General features: G+C 35.0%; 2 protein-coding genes and 1 long non-coding RNA gene across 3 annotated transcripts; all 3 read left to right on the top strand.

Moving 5' to 3' along the window:
* Positions 1–722: 722 nt before the first annotated feature.
* LOC124497893 (uncharacterized) lies at positions 723–4424 on the top strand. Its single transcript, XR_006959455.2, has 5 exons — positions 723–2766; positions 2827–3369; positions 3434–3673; positions 3739–3927; positions 3981–4424. It is a non-coding gene; the product is annotated as an uncharacterized LOC124497893 (long non-coding RNA).
* A 573-nt stretch (positions 4425–4997) lies between these two features.
* LOC124497888 (pyrroline-5-carboxylate reductase 3) lies at positions 4998–6304 on the top strand. Its single transcript, XM_047061570.2, has 3 exons — positions 4998–5403; positions 5462–5998; positions 6062–6304. Exons 1-3 carry the CDS (start codon positions 5257–5259, stop codon positions 6239–6241), a joined length of 864 nt encoding a protein of 287 aa, XP_046917526.1. The 5' UTR covers positions 4998–5256; the 3' UTR covers positions 6242–6304.
* Positions 6305–6540: 236 nt separating this feature from the next.
* On the top strand, positions 6541–13160 carry LOC124497876 (RNA polymerase II subunit RpII215). The gene is given in 6 exon segments (XM_047061556.2): positions 6541–7016; positions 7085–8094; positions 8160–9497; positions 9571–10226; positions 10228–11515; positions 11579–13160. Coding segments are annotated over 6 exon segments (5787 nt in total). The 5' UTR covers positions 6541–6822; the 3' UTR covers positions 12880–13160.
* Positions 13161–15831: the final 2671 nt, after the last annotated feature.

Below are 15831 nucleotides of genomic sequence, written 5' to 3' on the forward strand. Positions count from 1 at the left end.
TCAAAATTTACACCATATACTTTGATTTAATATTTTTGAACTATCCACTTTTGAAAAATGATTTTTTTTTCTTTAATATAAAAAAATAGAGGTGTGATTCAATGAATAAACGTTAAAATTTAACATAAATAATCAGATAAATAACTTTTATAGCTGAAATAAGTTAGGCATATCAAATACGTAAAATTTACGTAGATTACCTTTCCCGCAATATCGATATGGTTACCTTTCTAGGGTTAAAAGGTCCAATTCTTTGAGTGTAGCATACGGCTCAACCTTTTCAAATTTGTACCATTATCAGAAATAATTGTGGTTGGCATTCGACATGCACATGCGATTGAAACATTGGACGGCCGATTTTTTTCCTATGTTATCCGATGAGGGTCGCTATATTCCTTCTATCAGCGCCGTGATCGTATAGTGGTTAGTACCTTGCGTTGTGGGGGGAAGCAAACATTCAACTATGATATGTTGTGTTGTTTCAATTCACAGTGCCGCAATAACCCCGGCTCGAATCCGGGTCACGGCAAAAGAGAAATTTTTTTGCTACACTAAAAATACACACCATTTTTCGAGTATACACTCTAAAATACACACCATTTTTCGAGTATACACTCTAAAATACACACCATTTTTTGAGTGTACACTCTAAAATAGACTCCATTTTTTAAAATTTATTATTTATCAGTATATTAATTGTCGAAATAGCCGTTGAACAACGGTATGGTTGTGCTGATGATGAATGTTGTATATGTCTTTATTTTGTGTTTTTTGGTTTTGTTTGATGCAATCGTATCAATCTCGCCATGGAACTGGTTCAAAATGAAGAAACGAATGACATGACGCCTATTCAAAATCAAATTGATACTCCGAACAAATAGATTTAATTGCAATCCAAAACGGAGGCTCGAGAGAGAACAATCAACTGTGTGAAAATCCAACACACAATCGGTGACAGTGGCGCCGCTACTGTCAATAGTCAAGAAAGTGGTGAACAAGAACTTGGCAACAAATTATATTGATATATTGCAAATAATATTGGATCAAATAATAACGAATGTGGAAAATGAATGGTTCGATTGTCTGATTATAATAAAGTACATCAAAAATTCAACAGAATCCAAGTATGTGGATGGACAAGAATCAAAAATAGATATCTACTATTCTATGACGCTAAGGATGTCTGTAAACTGCGGCGAAGCTGAGCCGGCCATTCCTACTTATTTTCAGTACAAACATAACTATTTGGTATGAGCTACTCAGTGTGTGTTGTGTGTGTGTGTGTCTGAGCATGCGGGAAAACTTTTGAATGCCTCTGAACAGTTCGTCCAGCTCAGAAGTAGAAGTCGCTTCCAAAGAAACGCATTCTGTGGTATGTAGCTTTGACAAAGCATTTTTTCATTGTTCTAGCTCCGCACACTTTGCTGCAGATTTTGCATCCCATAGATGGTGCAGTCATTCAATAGAACATAGAAAGAGTTCGAATCGTCGAATTCGAATTTTGATAGCGACCACGTGATTTTCATTTTGTGTGAATGTATATGAGTATTTGATGAGTATGTTTGTATTATTATAAGTATTGAAAAGTGAGTATTGTATTGTTATAGTGATGTCGATTCATGTGATTAACATAATTGACTTATTGCTCAAAGATCTCATGCAGTCGCAAGAAGTTTTTGGTGGTAAATTAATCATCTTTGGGGGAGATTTTCGTCAAATATTTTTGGTGTAGATGCTGCGATCGTTGTTGACCTATTTTGCTGAAGGTCAACAACGATCGCAGCATCTACACCAAAAATATCGTATTCCGCCAACTTATCGATATCGATGAACAATAATAAGTATGCTGTTTGATCGATAAGTTGATGTTGGATTTACGTAACATTTTCAAAGGTGTCAGGTACAATACAAAAGTCATGGCTGAGCCTGCGGTACCAAACCGAAAGCCGGAAGCAAAACGCCGTGCATAGAAATCCACCGTCAGGCACGAAGCGTTAAAATTGACACCTTTGGCTGGATGCCAAGCAGGGGGGCGGCGCAGCCGTCCCCACCTGCGGGCATCCAGTTATATTGACCGTCAAGGATTGATACCTTTGGCTGGGTACCAAGCAGGGGGGGCGGCGCAGCCGCCACACCTGCGGGTATCCAGCTATATTGACTGTCAGGAGTCAGCCCCGCAGGGCCAGCCTGGGGCAGGCGCGAAGCGCCTGTACCGGGCTGGTAATGATAATAAATTTGGCAAAAATCTAACTGAATCTCATCTACTCGTCAAATCCAAGTCCAACTAATCAACAACTGATGTTTGTACCGCCATCTGTCGTATTGTGGTATCGTTTTTTTTTATCATCGTCATGATTAATTTTCCAACTAAAAAACATGATCGAAATACGAATTTTCAAAAAAATATAAAAACAAAAATATATCGATTGTATCGGTTCCAGTGTGTTTGATTATATCATTTTGTATGTACAGTAATACCCCGCTTAACGCGGGGGTTACGTTACAAAAATTCTGAGCGTTAAGCGAAACATCGCTAAGCGGGGCTAATAATTCTACCGATTTTAACAAATTATCAAGATCTGATCCAACGAACAATGACTATCATTAAAATAGTTCCAATGGTGATAAAGCATTGTCTTTATCCATTACCGCAAAACACACAACTTGATGAGAGCCGGGAGATTTTCAATAACATGATAAGTCTTTCATCAAGTAAATATCATTTGGATAAATATATAGAAAATTTACCAACTTACATCCCGGCCGGTAAAGTATTCAAACTAAATTGATTGAAATGGTTTATTGATTTATTATTTATTCCACCAGTACATGAAGTTTGGAATAGTAAAATTCCAAATACAAATTCAGTTTTAAAATTTTCTTGGGTCAAGCCAAGTGACCTTTGTCGATTGATATTGTCGAATAAATCAATAGTTTCCCAATTGTTGTTGGAAAAAAAATACAAAGACGACAATTCAGATGAATTACGATACACTGAACATTTGCAATGTTCAGCTGAGCGTAAAAATCGTTTATTGGGAACACTCCAATTGGAGTTTGGATTTGATGATTTCTCAATTGTCAATCAGCTCGGAGTCAAAAACAAAAATCACACATATATGGGACTCTATCTGACGTTTCCACATATCCCATTGAAAATGAGACTGAAACAGAAGAACATTTTCATGGTGATGTTAGTGAATCGAAAAGATATGAGAGAAAATGGTTACCAACTGGCTGATATTTTTCGGCCAGTCATCACAGATTTGAAATCAGCGATGACTGAGGGAATTTTAATCGACAATAAAAATTTCATAATTTCCATTAGCGCTATTTGCGGCGATAATAAGGGAACTTATGAATTATTGGGTATTGTTATTCATATATTATTGCTTATAAATATATATATTAACACAAGTATTGATTATTTTAGGCTACAATACAGCTTTTCAAACCCGTTCATTCATATGTCGGGTATGTGGAGCCAAGGGGGCTAAAATGAGCTTGGAATTGGCAAGCAAAGAATAAATTTTTCTAATATTTGCTATGACCAAATATTAAAAAATGAGCAAAATATTAAAAAAAATAAAGACAAAATATTCGGATTAGAAAAATATTGCGTCTTCAGTGAGCTGCCCAATACTTATATTTCTCAGTTGGCGCCACTTGATTGGTAATTAATTTACTCTAACATTTTACACTTTCAGATTTGTTTAATTGAATATTCTTATTTTTCAGCATGCATGATTTCGAAGAAGGAATCGAAGAGCATATTGAGCATATGCGATGTTGAAGCTGTTGAAAATTTCAACCGAATTGGTTCAAAATGTTGTAAATACCAATTTCTTCAACAATGACCGTATACAGATCAGGGGTTCCTGCAAAACAAAAGGCAAAAGCTTTAAACTAAAAGGAACTGCTGCATCGGTAATATTTTATTTTTTCCATATATTCAACACATTAGCTTTTTCCATTTACAGAAATTGGAATTTTTCATCCGTTTGGAAGAAATTATTACTCAAATACGAAGTGATTTCCAAACTCACAAAACGGCATTCGAATTATATAGAATTTGCATTGTTGTCACATTCCTTTACGCTAAACCAAGATGAAATCTTGAAATTAAAACAATGCGCAAAGAATATTGTTGACATTTATGCTACAATCCCAGAATGCAAATTAACGCCCAAATTCCACAACATATTGCATTATTGGGAAGATGCATTGGAATTTGGACCAAATTATCGTCACTCTTCGTATAAATACGAACGATTCCATCAATTGAACAAACGTTCAATTTCGACATGAAAGAATATGAAAAATCCATCTTATTCGATGGTGAATTTCATTCAGAAAAAGATAGCCTTGACACTCTTGAAAGAAAATTCTTTAGAGCAAAATTTTTACGAAGAATATTTGGAAGATTAAAGGTAAAATGTAATTATTCATAAAAAAATTTTATTGATAATTTCTTTCATAATTTTTGAATTTTTTCATACAGTTTTCAATGGAAATAAAAAACAATTTTATTTAAAAAAATAAATTTATTATTTAGTGAATATTATTTCAATTATTCAAAAGACGCGCTATTAACTTTAAATATCATTTATGTCGAAATAGATCTCAATAATGTTGAAACAGTCGAATTTCAAATCAAAACGATGATGATGCTGTTGCATGCATGCATCTATTTCGATTCATTTTCTACTTACGCTGTTGAATCAGTCGAATTTCAAATCAAAATGCTGATGATGCTGTCGCATGCATACGCATATTTAGACAGTAATCGGCTCAATGTTTTTAAATAGCTTTTTTCTCTTTAACTGTCACTGTGCATTTTCAAATCATATGTAGTGCCGTGAAGCTTACATTTTTTCTCTCTGTGTAGGGTAATTGTACAGCGTTATATCGAATCAGCGCTAAACGGGGCAGCTATAAGCGGGGTATTACTGTATATGTTTTTATCATGTAATTTTCAAATGACGATATGTCACAATATCGGAAAATGAGACTTTGTTCAATGTTTATACACACTGGGATTTTCATTGATCATAGTTTAGAAAATATTGCTGAGGTTGCTTTTTGCAAATAATTTTTTTCGACTGAAATCAATCATTTCACACATCGTGTGATTTTCTGTAATCTCCTGTTTTATCATCATCTACTTTTTGTCTATGTCAGCAAATAACAATTTTTCAAGTATCGTTTTCGAAATTCCTACCTTGAAACCTTGCACATCCGTACAACCAGAAAAAAATGGACACCAAAGATTTACGTATCATATTCATTGGTGCCGGTAATATTGCACAATCAATGGCAAAAGGATTATTAAATTGTTCATATGTAAAATGCGAACAAATTCTTGCATATGCACCAAGTGATCGTAATTTGAAAACATTTCAGGTAATTTTTTCATTACAATCATTTCAAGATATTGGTATAAATATTTTTTTTTTCACAGAATTTTGGCTGCCATACAACACAGAATTTGCATCAAATATTTTTTGATTCGCAATCATCAGATGTTCACTATTTGTTGTTTATTTGTGTAAAACCAAATATTGGAAAAGATTTTGGATTCTGGTCATCGTTGAAGGATAAAGTTCAACCAAATCAATGGGATAAAATTTTTATCGTTTCTGTTATGGCTGGTGTATCATTGCAAACGATTGAAAATTATCTTTCACCATCGTTGAAACATAATTTAGCAAGAATCATGCCTAACACAGCAATGGCAATCAATGCCGGCACAATTGGTCTTTATTGGAAACCATGGAATCTTACGCAGAAATTATGGTCCGAAAAGTTGCCTGAATTATTGAATAAATTAGGCAAATGTCAGCAGGTGGATAATGAAGAACAAATACATTCAATTATTGGTGTTGCTGGCAGTGGCATTGCATTTATCTATACCGTAATACAAGCAATGTGTGATGGCGGTGTTTCCGTTGGTTTATCTCGACAAATGTCTCGTGAATTAGTTACACAAACTGTTATGGTAATGAATGATTGAATGAATTTCCACATATATGATCTTATTCTGTTTTTGTTTCAATGGCAGGGTGCAGCAAAAATGGTCACTGAAACTGGCATGAATCCAATTGAATTACGTGATCATGTTTGTTCACCAGCCGGTACTACGATTGCTGGTGTTGAAATGTTGGAACAAGGTGGCATCAATGCAACAATTATCAATGCTGTTAAAAAATCAACAGAACGAAGCCGAGAATTGTCTAAATAATAATAATAATAATAATGATGATAATCAATTGATTAAAAAAACATTTGTTTGTATACAAACCAATCACTAAGCTTAAATTGATTTTTTTTTTAAATTCTATTCAGTAACGATATTTATGAACAATGTCCATATTGTTTTATTTCATTGTGCTTGTTGGTTTTTTTTTTGGTTGTAGTGGCAATCATGGAAAATGGTGTGTGTGCTTGTGACAAACTGTTACTGATGCTACTTCTTATTATTACCTTTATATACATGATTACGACAGACAGAATGACGGACAGACAGACAGACATTGAATACTCGCACATTCGGCATTTTTTCATTTATTTTGCCTCCAAATAATTTTTGTTGATCCAGAATTTTTATCTAAATTTCCGAATATTCTTTTTTTTTTTTTGTCAAATTTTCTTTCGTTGGTCTGTGTGTATATTTGGACATCTTTTGTTTGTGGTGTGTGTATATGGTGTTAGATTGAAACACATTATCTCTGAGTGTGTGACATTCAATTCAATATATTGAATTGAAATCACGCTCATCATTGTCAACGGCAATAAATAAAACAAAAACAAATAGAAAAAAAAATGTCAAACATAGTGACCAGTGATTCAAAAGCACCTGTGCGTGAGGTACGTCGTGTACAATTTGGTATATTTTCGCCGGATGAAATACGTCGTATGTCAGTCACCGATGGTGGTATCCAATATGCTGAAATCTATGAAAATGGCCGACCGAAAATCGGTGGCTTGATGGATCCACGACAAGGTGTTGTCGATCGGTATGTTGGTTGTCGTTTGGTTCGATTTTTTTTTTTGACTTTGACCATTTTTCTTTGCATTTGTAAAGAACATCACGTTGTCAAACATGTGCCGGAAACATGGTTGAATGTCCAGGACATTTTGGACATTTAGAATTGGCTAAACCAGTGTTTCATATTGGTTTCTTGAATAAAACAATAAAAATCCTTCGTTGTGTTTGTTTTTATTGTTCCAAGATGCTAATATCACCAACAAATTCTAAAATAAAAGAGATTGTTGCCGAAACCAAAGGAAATCCACGTAAACGTCTGGCACATGTTTATGATCTGTGTAAAGGAAAAAATATCTGCGAAGGAACTGATGATATGGATTTGAATAAAGAAAACACCGATTTTAATGAAGCCGATCAGCAACTAGCATTGAAGAAAAAAGTAAATCTACATGGTGGTTGTGGCCGCTATCAACCACAAATCAAACGTGAAGGTTTGGATCTTTACGCTGAATGGAAACATTTGAATGAAGATTCACATGAGAAAAAAATCGCATTGACCGCCGAGCGTGTACATCAGATTTTCAAAGATATCTCGGACGAAGAAATCTCCATACTGGGTATGGATCCAAAATATGCACGACCTAGTTGGATGATGGTGACCGTATTACCAGTGCCACCATTATGTGTTCGGCCAGCTGTAGTGATGTTTGGATCGGCACGTAATCAAGATGATTTGACACATAAATTAGCCGATATTGTCAAGACAAATAATGAATTGATTAAAAATGAACAAAACGGAGCAGCCACACATATTATAGCGGAAAATGTGAAAATGTTACAATTTCATGTGGCCACGTTTGTTGATAATGAAATACCGGGCATTCCACGTGCACAGCAAAAATCTGGACGCCCATTGAAATCTATCAAACAACGATTGAAAGCAAAAGAAGGACGTATTCGTGGCAATCTTATGGGTAAACGTGTTGATTTCTCCGCACGTACCGTTATTACACCGGATCCGAATCTTCGTATCGATGAAGTCGGTGTACCGCGTTCAATTGCTCAGAATCTAACATTTCCCGAGATTGTCACACCATTTAATATTGGTTAGTTTGGTCATTTTTTTGTTTGTTTTCTTTTGGTAAATTTCTATAATTTTCATTTTTTTCAGATCAATTAAAAGAACTCGTATGCAAAGGTAATAATCAATATCCTGGAGCAAAATATATTATACGTGATAATGGTGAACGTATCGATTTGAGATTTCATCCACGACCATCAGATCTACATCTAGAATTTGGTTATAAAGTTGAACGTCATATTCGTAATGGTGATGTGATTGTATTTAATCGACAACCAACATTACATAAAATGAGTATGATGGGACATAAAATACGTGTATTACCATGGTCAACATTTCGTTTCAATCTATCGGTTACGACCCCATATAATGCTGATTTTGATGGTGATGAAATGAATCTACATGTACCACAATCGTTGGAAACACGTGCTGAAATCGAACAATTAGCAATGGTGCCAAGAAATATTATAACACCACAATCAAATAAACCTGTCATGGGTATCGTCCAAGACACATTGACAGCTGTACGTAAAATGACTAAACGTGATGTATTCCTCACACAAGATCAAATGATGAATTTATTGATGTTTCTGCCAACATGGGATGGTAAATTACCGATGCCTTGTATATTGAAACCAATACCATTGTGGACTGGGAAACAACTTTTCTCCCTAATCATACCAGGACATGTTTCTTTGATACGTAATCATTCCACACACCCTGATGATGAAGACGAAGGCCCCTACAAATGGATATCACCTGGTGATACAAAAGTTTTGATTGAAAATGGTGAACTTTTATCCGGAATTGTTTGTGCCAAAACTGTCGGCAAATCAGCTGGAAATCTGATGCATGTTGTGTTTCTAGAAATGGGACATGAAACATGTGGTTTGTTTTATTGGCATATACAAACCGTAATTAATAATTGGCTGCTATATGAAGGCCACTCGATTGGTATTGGTGATACATTTGCTGATCCACAAACATATCGTGACATTCAAGAAACAATCAAAAAAGCTAAACAAGATGTGATTGAGGTGATTGAAAAAGCACATAATGATGAATTGGAACCAACACCCGGTAATACATTGAGGCAAACATTCGAGAATCAAGTAAATCGTATATTGAATGATGCTCGTGATAAGACTGGAGCGTCGGCTCAAAAATCATTGTCAGAATTTAATAACTTCAAAGCTATGGTCGTAGCTGGATCGAAAGGTTCGAAAATTAATATATCACAAGTTATTGCCTGTGTAGGTCAACAGAATGTGGAAGGCAAACGTATACCATTCGGTTTTCGTAAACGTACCTTACCGCATTTCATTAAAGATGATTATGGTCCAGAATCACGTGGTTTTGTGGAGAATTCCTATTTGGCCGGTTTAACACCATCGGAATTTTTCTTTCATTCAATGGGTGGTCGTGAAGGTGATATTTTGTTGATTTTCTTTTTTTTTCGACAATTTATTCAACTTTTGTTTATTCGTTCACTATTTTCTAGGTTTGATTGATACGGCTGTAAAAACTGCAGAAACTGGCTATATTCAACGACGATTAATTAAAGCCATGGAATCTGTAATGGTCACCTATGATGCAACGGTTCGTAATTCAAACGGTCAAGTGATTCAATTACGTTATGGTGAAGATGGTTTGGATGGTTCACATGTTGAATTTCAAAACCTTCCTACATTGAAACCGAATGATCGACAGTTTCGGGAACGTTTTCGTTTCGATGCAACGAATGAAAAATATTTACGAAAAACTTTCACTGAAGATGTTGTAAAAGACTTACTTGGTAATCCACGTTCATTATCAGAATTGGAACAAGAATTTGAACGTTTACAAAAAGATCGTGATACATTACGTGGATTATTCCCTACGGGTGATTCAAAAGTCGTTCTGCCTTGTAATATAAATCGTATGATTTGGAATGCACAGAAAATATTTCATGTCAATAAACGAGTGGCTACGGATCTCTCACCATTAAAAGTATTGACCGGTGTTGAAAACCTAGTGAACAAATTGACCATTGTACCTGGGGAAGATCCATTGTCGATAAAAGCAAATCAAAATGCAACACTTTTATTTCGTTGTCTATTAAGATCAACATTGTGTACGAAAAAAATTACCGAACAAGATCGATTGAGTTCTGAAGCCTTTCGATTGGTTATTGGGTGAAATTGATTCGAAATTTCATCAAGCACAAGTGCAACCAGGTGAAATGGTCGGAGCATTGGCAGCACAATCATTGGGTGAACCAGCCACTCAAATGACATTGAACACATTTCATTATGCTGGTGTATCGGCAAAAAATGTTACATTGGGTGTACCACGTTTAAAAGAAATTATCAACATATCGAAAAAACCAAAAACACCATCATTAACAGTGTTTTTGACCGGAGCTGCTGCACGTGATGCTGAAAAAGCCAAAGATGTTTTATGTCGTTTGGAACATACAACCCTGAGAAAAGTGACAGCTAACACGGCAATTTTTTATGATCCAGATCCATTGAATACCGTGATACACGAAGATCAAGAATTTGTAAATGTTTATTATGAGATGCCCGATTTTGATACATCACGTATATCACCATGGTTGTTGCGTATTGAATTAGACCGTAAACGTATGACGGATAAAAAATTAACGATGGAACAAATTGCTGAAAAAATTAATGCTGGTTTTGGTGAAGATTTAAATTGCATATTCAATGATGATAATGCAGAGAAATTAGTGCTGCGCATACGTATAATGAATCCGGAGGAAAAATCATCAGCCGAAGAAGAAGAACAAATTGATAAAATGGAAGATGATGTTTTCTTGCGTTGTATTGAATCATCATTATTAAGTGATATCACATTACAAGGTATTGAATCGATAGCTAAAGTTTATATGCATCTACCTACGACGGATAATAAAAAACGTATCATCATCACCGAAACTGGTGATTACAAATCGATTGCCGAGTGGCTATTGGAAACGGATGGTACAAGTTTAATGCGAGTCCTATCGGAACGTGATGTTGATCCAACACGTACTTATTCGAATGATATCTGTGAAATATTCTCAACATTGGGTATTGAAGCTGTACGAAAAGCAGTGGAAAAAGAAATGAATCATGTTATTTCCTTCGATGGTTCATATGTAAATTATCGTCATTTAGCATTGCTTTGTGATGTTATGACTGCTAAAGGACATTTGATGGCCATCACTCGTCATGGTATTAATCGTCAAGATGTTGGTGCATTGATGCGTTGTTCATTCGAGGAAACCGTCGATGTATTGATTGATGCTGCAATGCATGCTGAGATTGATTATTTGAAAGGTGTTTCCGAAAACATTATCGTTGGTCAATTGGCTAGAATCGGTACTGGCTCATTTGGTTTATTATTGGATCCAGAAAAATGTAAACTTGGTATTGAAATACCTACGAATCTACATGGACTTGGTATGTGTTTGGAGTTGTTTGTTTTTTTGATCATTATTAATTTTTGGCTTTTTTATGATTTAGGAACTGGTTTATTCTATGGTATGGATTCACCATCAATGACTGGATCGGGAATGTCTCCACAGATGACACCATATGGTGTTTCAACACCTGCTTATGCATTACCATGGGCTTCAGGTGGAAGTGGTGTTGGTGTTGGTCTTGGTATGACACCGGCAGCAGCTGGATTCTCACCATCAGCTGCGTCTGATGCAGGATTTTCACCTGGATATTCGCCAAGTTGGTCACCAAGTGGCCTTGGCAGTCCAGGATCCCCATCTAGTCCATATCTTCCATCCCCAAGTGGTCCATTATCGCCATCATATTCACCTGCATCTCCTAATTATATGCCAATGTCACCGCATATCGGGGTAGCAAGCCCATCATATTCTCCAACCTCACCATCTTATTCGCCAACCTCACCATCGTATTCGCCAACTTCGCCATCGTATTCTCCAACCTCACCATCGTATTCGCCAACTTCGCCATCGTATTCTCCAACCTCACCTAATTATTCACCATCGTCTCCATCCTATAGTCCAACTTCACCATCGTATTCTCCGACCTCACCATCGTATAGCCCCACATCGCCATCGTATTCTCCAACATCACCATCGTATTCGCCAACTTCGCCATCATATTCTCCAACCTCACCATCGTATTCACCATCGCCATCATATTCGCCAACTTCCCCATCGTATTCTCCAACATCACCCTCGTATTCGCCAACTTCCCCATCGTATTCTCCAACATCACCGTCATATTCGCCATCTTCTCCAAATTATTCACCATCTTCTCCATCTTACAGCCCATCGTATACATCACCGTATGCTCCATCATCGCCAAAATATTCACCTGGTGCTGCTTCGAGCTATTCGCCATCGTCCCCTTCATATCAGCCATCATTTTCACCGAGATATTCATCATTGTCTCCCAAATATTCTCCTTCATCGCCATCGTATGCTCCATCATCGCCACAGTCATATTCACCTGGTGCAAGCAGTGGATATTCGCCATCTTCACCACCGTATGGGCGTTCCGGTCCAGATAGTGGAATTGTAGGTGGTGGCACAGGTTCATCATCTGTTTATTCACCAGCATCGCCTACTTATTCAGGTGTTGGTAGTAATGGACGTCCTATTGGATCTGTTGGTGCTGCTGGTACCAGTACAGGATATTCACCAACTAGTCCAACAAGAAATTATTCTCCTACATCACCAACATACTCTCCACATGAATCCAGTTATTCACCCACCTCACCTACATCATATTCACCAACATCGCCGTCAACTTATTCGCCGACATCACCAAATTATGACGAATGAATGAAAAGAATTTTAATGATTTTATGAAATTTCATTTTCCAAGAATAATTAATTAACACATACGCAACAACAACAATCAGGATCTTTTTTCTTAATTTTTTTTTCGAATACTAATACAGAGACAATACTTTGTGAACATAATTACCAATTTTTTTTTCTATACTCGCAAAATGTATTTTGTTTAATTCTATCTTTCTCATATAATTGATTGATAATTTTAATAATTTATAATGAAAATATGATGATTATGATGAATAAAAATCTCTATCTCTATCTCTAAATATATTATTATTTGATTTAATTATCCTGTAAAATTTGATTTGCAAAACAAAAACAAAAAAAAAATATCGATTGTCGTTGTGTGTCAATATCGATTATCTTATACTGCAGAAAAACACAAAAAATTTTGTTTTCCATTGAAATTTTCCAATACAACAGACAAATCTGGAACGATTGATAAGTGAAAGAAGCCAAAAAAAAAACCGTTGACGGTTCTGATATGAATTCCAGTAGGGTTTTTTTTGTTTTGTTTTTTATCTGATTTCCTCTATGTGTCTGTTATTTTTGTGTATATAAACACACCACGATCATTGTGTGTGTTTTCATCATTCAATCAACGAGTAAAAATAAATAAAACCTCGAAAAACAAAAATGAATTTTCGTATCGCAATTTTGGTCATCGCTATGATCATATCGATAGTATGTATGTCCAATGTCAGTGGTTACGGATGGAGAGACCGATTTCTTCGTAATACTGATTACGATGTTTATCGTCGTGGCGATGTTTTCCGTGGTCGTGATATGTATTCATCATTGAATTGATTGATTCAAAATCCAATCCACCATTCAAGAACATCGTTTATTTTTAATGGCATAATTCTAAATTAAATTAAATTTTAAAGAAATTTTTTCAATGAAAAAAAAAATTATTAAAAAATAAAAACCAAATTTTATTGTTTGTTTCATTTAATATTTTCAATTTTGAAATTAAAATTATCAACCATAACAAGCACACAGCAGCGAAATTAAACATCCTGATGATATGTACATTTCCCATTGGAATTCTGTTTTTTTTCTGTTTTGACGTTTTGTTTGCTTTATTGCAACACGCACACATACGAAAAACAAATCTGGTACGATTGATAATGAATTGATGAAACAAAAAAATTTTTTTTTTTTTTTTTGACGGTCATCATTAGCATTGATTAATCTGGTGAGATTTTTTTTTGCCGTTTATCATCCAACAATAGGATTTGCTAACAAACAAACCAAACAAACAAAATCCATTTTAATCTGATTTCCTGTGTTTAAAACCACAGAAGACAATTTTGTCTTTGCAAATTTTTTTCTTTTGGGTATATAAATGAATCCGTGTGTGTGTGTGTGTGTGTGTGTGTGTGTGTGTGTGTGTGTGTGTGTGTGTGTGTGTGTGTGTGTGTGTGTGTGTGTGTGTGTGTGTGTGTGTGTGTGTGTTTAACATTATTATTATTCTTCTACATTGAAATCTTGAAAATTTCACAAGTCATCGAATCAAAAAAAAAAAAAATGAATTTTCGTATCATATTTTTGGTCGTAGCCATGATCATGTCGATCAGTTTGTTGGGCAGTGTAGCAAACGCTCAACGATATGGTAGACGTAATGGATTTGGTGGTGGTTCTTATGGCCGTCGTGGTGGTGGTGGTGGTAGTTATAATCGTGGCAATTATGGTGGTGGTGGCTATGGTGGACGATATGGTCGTCGTGGTTGATGATTGTGGCTAGATTTTGAATCCATACGAAAAAAAATGTCATCGATTAGAGGCGAAGAAAAAAAAACAATCGAAATGTTATGTTACATGTTGCTGTCATAGAAATTATTACTCTTGTTATCTTGTCTTGTTTTTGAAATTAAAAAAAAAATTCAATCAAAGTAAACAATGTTTCTGTGCGTTTTTTGATAATCAATGTCAATGAGTTTGTTGGAGTTTTTTTTTGTTTTTTGGTTTATGATTGAAATTATACGATGAACAAAAAAAAAGTGGCCGGATGTCTGTTTTTTGAATGATAAACATTGATAAATTGTATGGATTTGTAAGAATTTCGTTTATCGGATCGTATATAAAATGGAAACCATTCAATTCGGATGAAATTTACATTTTTTTTTTTTGCAAAATATTTGATTTAATTGCCCAGAATCATCGATTCATGCACAAAATGAATGTATATAATTTCATATTCGTTATATTTGTATTGACCACAATGATGGTGGCAACAATTGTCCATTGTCAAGGACGTATTGGTGCAATAAAACAATTGTCCGAAATATCGAAAAAACAAAAAGATCCAATCAATAAATATGGACCATATGTTAAACCATTGAAACAATTATTGGGCATCAGTAAAGGTAGTGGTGGTATTTTTTCAGGTGGTTCATCATCACATTCATCATCAAATGATTATAATCGTGGCACATCAATTGATCGTAGTCGTGATTATAATTCCGATTCATCGTCATCATATAATTCTGGCTACTCATCTGGTAATCGTAATTCATATGATCGTGATCGTGATTACAATTCTGGTTCATCGTCATCCTATAATTCTGGCTACTCATCTGGTAATCGTAATTCATATGATCGTGATCGTAATTACAATTCTGGTTCCTCATCATCTCGTGATCGTAATTCATATTCTGGATCCTATGATAATGATCGTTATTCACCATCATCATCATCATATAATCGTGGCAATTCTTATAATGATTTCTAAATTGAAAAAAAAAGAAAAATAAAATTAAAATATTGAAAAAAAAAAAAATTCTAAAAACCAAGTAAAATAATTACGTGATTGAATTGAACAATTGTTCCAGTGTTGTATAAATTTTCTTATGTACGTTGTTCATTGAAAATTAACCGTTTTTTATTTGTTTGTTTGTTATTCGTATTTCGTATCCAGTGATTATTATTGTTATT

Source organism: Dermatophagoides farinae, chromosome 9 (genome assembly GCF_024713945.1).
Source record: "Dermatophagoides farinae isolate YC_2012a chromosome 9, ASM2471394v1, whole genome shotgun sequence".
Taxonomy (NCBI): domain Eukaryota; kingdom Metazoa; phylum Arthropoda; class Arachnida; order Sarcoptiformes; family Pyroglyphidae; genus Dermatophagoides; species Dermatophagoides farinae.

What these genes read in the sequence shown, in the direction of transcription:
- LOC124497888 (XM_047061570.2), top strand. Translation starts at nt 5,257, where the DNA reads ATGGACACCAAAGATTTACGTATCATATTCATTGGTGCCGGTAATATT. An exon ending in GTAATTTGAAAACATTTCAG is followed by an intron (nt 5,404 to 5,461) that starts GTAATTTTTTCA and finishes TTTTTTTCACAG; the next exon opens with AATTTTGGCTGCCATACAAC. An exon ending in TAGTTACACAAACTGTTATG is followed by an intron (nt 5,999 to 6,061) that starts GTAATGAATGAT and finishes TTTCAATGGCAG; the next exon opens with GGTGCAGCAAAAATGGTCAC.